The sequence below is a fragment of the Protopterus annectens genome, chromosome 9.part0 (genome assembly GCF_019279795.1).
Source record: "Protopterus annectens isolate FY-2018-M chromosome 9.part0, PAN1.0, whole genome shotgun sequence".
Lineage (NCBI taxonomy): Eukaryota > Metazoa > Chordata > Ceratodontiformes > Protopteridae > Protopterus > Protopterus annectens.
This window is the reverse complement of record NC_056743.1, coordinates 700,599,707-700,605,706: the sequence shown is the minus strand read 5'-3', so window position 1 is coordinate 700,605,706 and position 6,000 is coordinate 700,599,707. Positions and strand designations below refer to the sequence as shown.

Genomic DNA, 6,000 nt, shown 5'->3' with positions numbered 1-6,000 from the left:
AAGGCTAATACTGAGTCCAGACTGTCTGCTTATAAAGTGTCAGTGGCTTTAGCAAATGCAAGAGAGGCAATATGGACAATCTGGCTTTTATCTAAAGCTTCTGTTAACTTGTCAAAAATCAGCCCTACCCTTAACAAATCTGAATTAATTGGGGCCAAGGGTCTGGGGGTAACTGTCATTAATTACTTCAGTGGTAATACATTTCCTAGTTTTACAGGTAATGCTAGTGAGACCAATACACCTATAATTACAAGAATCAGCTATGAGGGCTCCCTGATGGACAGAAAAAATTGCAGGTGTATATCTTATGGACAGAGAATAGTATTAAACATATATTTAGGAGAGGATGGACTATGTGCTGTTTGATACTTGCAAGCAGACAGCCTGATATATTGTTCAGCATAACAAAGCTAGTGCTTTTAGTTTTGGACATAGCAAAAGCCCCTTGACCAATGGTGATAACAGGTGATACAATGGGTGGGGATTGTGGGGAGCTACTATATGTGAAAATCTGAGTAAGAATATTGGCTATAATTTCTGGGTTGAAGAAAACTGCACAGTTGACAGTAAGTTCAGGCCACAAACTATTATGTCAGAGTTTCCTACTGTAGCTGAAGGTCTTGTGGCTCTCTAGTACTGGAAGCAATTTTACGTCCATAGCTGACTTTCCACCTTCTAATTCTGTATCTGAGGACTGGCTTAGTACTTTTAAGTTGCTATTAATGTGTGGAAAATAGATTTGTTTTTTTACAAAGTTGTGTTCTTTTTAATTTGCTTATAGAGTTAATTTAAATGGGGGGGTTCTCTATCCTGGCTTACTTTTGAATTTATTACTGTTCATGTGGCAGATGATACTAGCCTGTTATATTCATATCTATCTGTTCATAAGGGTGTAGAACTCTAAGGACTAGACCAAGCAAAGGGCAGTATCATCAATGAGATTTGTTCAGTGGAATATGCCAGCTGTACTTTTTTGAAAACATAATATGCAAAGCTCAAGGGCTTCATAAGTTAAGTGTTTAAGACTTTAAAAGACCTGAGACAGAAAATGGTAGATAAGATGTTAAATGAAGATTCTAATGATATCATTTGGCAATAGATTTTGAAACTGCCAAGGTATGTTGCAAAGCCTAGAATGTTTAGGATTTCTGCATGAAAGTGTTTGCAGAAGTATTTTTCAACTCCACTGAAGCTGAGAAGGATGTTCCTGAGTTCTGATCCTTTATGAAGAGATGATTATGGCACTATTGTTTTATAATAACTGCTTGATATATGCAAAAGAATGAGTAAGCTGTTTTGTAATTAGTGACGATACAGGCTAAGGATGCTAAAACAAGGAAATGGAAAACTAGACTGGAAACAAAAATAAGATGCATTTCGGATGATGGTAACTAAAAGGAGTGATGCATTGCAAGAAAAGGTCCTTACATTATATATGTGGCAAGATGGTTGTCGTGGCATATGTATAAAGATACTCTTAGAATGGATGAATATTGAACTGTAGACATATTATGATTTTGCATTCCAAGGGCCTATTTGCTTGTACTATGTCTTAATTGCTAATTATTATGATTCATTTTTTTGCAGTTGGTTTGAAGTCTCTCGTTTTTTTGGATTGGTATGAATATTGATTACTGAAAAGTGTTCAGAAGAAACATACCTTTCACGGTGAATTACATCTATAAAGTGTAGAAAAGTGCAGATTTAAACAACTATGTGTAAAGTGACATGTTTGACTTAATGCTGCTGTGTCAGTCAACAAGTCACTGCAAGTATATAAATTGTGGAAGCATTTTTTTATGTATATGATATAAAAATGCTCATACATATAAATAAATAAACAAATGAGACCATTAAAAATCGTAAGTTTACTGAAGACACTGTAGGTCTTGCGTGTGTGTGTGCATATGTGTGTGTGCATAAACAGCTTTAGCAATGAGGGTATATTCCAATCTTGTATTTTTGAAGAAGTTTCATAACTGAGTCTAGGACAAAGCTGAGATTATTTTATCCCAAATATATATAATTGCAATCGTAGGATAATAAATATCAAGAATTTAAAAAGTGTTTTATATGGATATCTTAATCATTATTTCCCATGTGGAAGGGTTACATCACCAACTCCCACAACCCCATTAAATTGTATCATAAACTCTAAGGTCACACCTCAGTGAGTAAATGAATACCTGGGTTTTGGCAAAACTCATGTATTTTATTTTTTATTTTTCAAATTCTGAAAGGAAGATTGCTTTTTCTGAAACAGTGTTAGACACTATGAGATTCATATACCTGTGCTTCCAATAAATGTCCATCTTCTTTTAAATATAAATATCTGTGTCTTGCTCTTGACAGATAACTGACAACTTCATCAAACTGCTACAATTGACGAACTGCCTGACAACTTCATCAAAATGCTACAACAAACCTATCTTCCTTAATAGGCACCAGATAGACAGTACAGTTAGGGATCCCTAAGTCACAAAACTTGCATTTCAGGTTTCTTTATAGCGTTACTCATTTTATAGTGACTTACTTGAAAATCCTGACCTCCAGAATATTAGTCCAGCAAAACAAGACAGAATCCCTATGATAAAAACGACTGTGGCAATGATACTGAAGTAATGCTTGAAAATGTCCATTCGAGGATCTGTAATGGAATAAAAGAATAAAACACAATATATATTAGCATCAGTGTTTTACATGGAGGGTGTATGTCAGCCTGCGAGATAGTGAAATGAAAAACAGAGAGGAAGGCAGGATGGAAAGAAACAAATGAAGAAAGATAAATGCCTTAAAATAAAAAGAGATAAAGAGAAAGTGATGGAAAGGACAACAGAGTTTTATAAAAAAAAATATGCTGTACAGGATTTAGCAGTACCTGTAAAACTAATTATGACAAATTTGTTTGAATTTAAGCTACAGTTTTGTACTTTTCATGAATGTCACTAGTATGACCTGGGTTTCTGTATGGTTGTCAACAGGTACAGAAGGAACAAAACAAGCTCCTTGTCAGTGTCACCCTTAAGCACAAAATTACGGGACTACAGGAAGGTTAACTACACAAGATAAAGCCTCCAGTTTTAATCCACATGAATGGAGGCTACAAATGGAATAAAGACTGGATTAGAAAACGGAATGTTCTTTTACTGTGCTAATGAACCTCCAAGCTGCTCTCCTTAGATGCCTATTCCCACGGTGTTATGAAAATTATTACAAGGTTAACAGACCTCCGTTCCTAACATTCCCATGCTTTTCCATCTATGTAAGTCATGTTCACATTTTAGTAGTGTTACATCACCAGATGGTGGAAAAGCCAATTTCAGTAGAATCAAATGGAATACATTTCTTTATTCACTTCATTTGATAGAAGTAAATACAGGAGAAAATCAGTTATTAAAAAGATGTAGATATATAAAAGGAAACTCTGCCATAACCCTGCTGACTCTTAAAATGATACCCCTGCCTGCTGGTAGTCTGTCTAAAGGATGCATTGTAATTTAAATTTAATGTATAGACTGGAATGCAAGAGGTAAGACATCCTTCCAAAGGAGATATATCCCTCTTCTTTATGCTGAAATATCCCTATAACCAAACTGAGATGGAAACTATATCACAGAAGTAATGAACTGTAGGCCCGGTCACAGAATTCAACAACTTTATAACACATTCAGCTAAATGGCTTCTCTAATTAATAATGAAGAGAATAAACTGAATTCTCCTAAAAGTTCCATTTGCATTCCTTCTCTACAGAGCATTTAAGAGAGAAGCTTAAGGGTCAGACGACATACCTCTCAACTGTACAGATTTTTGCAGAATGTCCAGATTTTTGCCTCATATTTTTGGTCCACTTTTCAATTTTCTGGCAAATTAATGGCAAATTATTAAGGACTGAAGTTAGAAAATAGTGACAGACATTTGAGTTTCAGACTTTATACCCTTCAGAAAATTCATGTTAATGCAAAACCTGTTCTATCAACTTTCTACATTTGTAAGAGTAATATTTAAAAATTGTCCCTATTTTTGGGCCTTTGTCCCACTTTTATTCATGGCTTTGTCCAGATTTCTTGCTCTAGAGGTTGAGAGGTATGGTCAGACACAAGCTTAGAAGATAACAGACTACAAATTCATGCCAAGATCTTGAAAATGACTGATATTAACTTTTACAGTTTCATCAAGGTGTCAAAACTGAAATAAATAGAAATCCCCTGGTAAGAAATTATTTTGTCACCACTAGGCTTTTTTATATAATTCAACAATAAATTAAAAAAAATCCACTGAGATGATCTTCTACAATTTGTAGCAAATGTCCCTTACCCCACTTCACTATCAGTGAAGCATCTGAGCTGATATGTTTAACTGCACACATGTACTCATCCATCATGTGTGGCGTGAACTCCACATAGCTTTTCACCTGGTAGGTCCAATCTCCATTTGGCAGTATAGCAGTGGTGGTGGCATCTGGGTATTCCTCACCATTTCTGAACCACGTAAGAATAATCTCCCCTGGGTAAAAGCCATTTGCATGACAGACAAGCCTTGTGGAGAAGGCAGAGCTTTGTGGAATGAGGTATTCTATTGTGACCGAAGGCTTTGCTGTAAATAAGTGAAGGACAAAAACAAATGCAAAGAAAAGGTTATATAAGATTTTGTATTTTTTTCATAAAACTTCAAACAGGTATAACCAAACCTTGCATTTCTCTTTTTCTGTATCAAGCACTGTCACTCTGCCTCTCTCTCTCTCTCTCTTTATTTTGAGACTCTTCATTAGCATTCAGTTATTAGATGAATAAGTAGAACAGAAAAGTACAGCTAGCATATAGGCAGAGGGTATACTTAGTCTAATAGAAAGATAAGTATAATTAAAAGCACATCGCATGGTTTTACTGGAAGAAAGTGGTGAATAAAATGAAAAGAATAAATGTGTAAAAATTGGTAGTAGCAAGGTTTGTACCATATCTCCTAGCACATCATTAGTAGGTGGAAGGTGATAGTGAAAAGAAGCTGATTAGTGTTAAAGGAAATAAACATGTACGTGTAACTGCTTAAAATTTGTTTGGTCTGTGAACCAAGTGTTTCAGTAACCGTTAAACATATTCGCTGAATAAAATTTTAAAGAATGTGACAGAGATGGGAAAAATGAAAACATTAAAATATGAACACATTCTAAACATTGTGTTATGTAGTGACTATGAGAAGGAAGAAGGGAGTCATTTGTCAAGGGATAAAGATGAAGCGCATCAATATTTTAAAACTGGTGAGGAAAATTGTTTCTACTGTCTGCAAATCAGTGCATCACATGCCAAAACCTCTTAGCTGAAATCTGGCAAAACTAAAAAACGTGCACACATTTTCAGCTGTACATGTTCCTCTTGATTCCCTACAACTTAAGTGTTATAATGCTGGGGTCACTAAAAATCGGGGATGAGGAATTATTTTGTTTTCTAGTACAGACAAATTGCTTCTTTCAAATAAAGCAAACACACAAAGACTATAGAAAAATCGAAATTTGGCCATCTGCTTTTGATCACCTGTGCTTTGAAAGTTAGACTGTTAGAAATGAAGTCCATATCCATTAAAATTGAAACAGATTATTTCCACATGGAACTGTGAAGGAAAAAATAGATGTAACAGGGTGACTAGGTCTGAGGCTGTAAGTTTGTTTGTCTTTGTTTTTATGGCATACATCTGTATTACAGTACAAACAATGAGAAAGTTCATGTCTAATTTAGAAGGTACAAAATTCAGTGTTCCATATTTCAGAAATGCCTGGGCTACTATAATGCCTATGAGACACTGACTAAATGGATATATCTGAAGCTCTGCCTAAAATTTTAAAGTTACAAACCTGCCATTTAAAAGTCTAGCATATGTTTTTAGTGATATGCAATATTTTTGCCCCAAAAAATTAATTCAGCCTTTTGATAATCTACCATAAATACAAGAAGTGAAAGAATAGAATGTGATTTTGCAAAAATGGTCTAAAACCTCTTTCATGGAAGA

At 34.9% G+C, this 6,000-nt stretch overlaps 1 protein-coding gene across 1 annotated transcript in view; it reads right to left on the bottom strand.

Moving 5' to 3' along the window:
- LOC122811463 (class II histocompatibility antigen, M beta 1 chain-like) overlaps positions 1-6,000 on the bottom strand; it is a 66,066-nt gene that overhangs the window by 34,927 nt on the left and 25,139 nt on the right. The window contains exons 3-4 of the mRNA XM_044083318.1: positions 4,315-4,593; positions 2,534-2,647 (exon numbers count right to left, since the gene is read on the bottom strand). Of these exons, the coding sequence (XP_043939253.1) occupies positions 2,534-2,647; positions 4,315-4,593 (393 nt within the window). The remainder of the gene's footprint in view (positions 1-2,533; positions 2,648-4,314; positions 4,594-6,000) is intronic.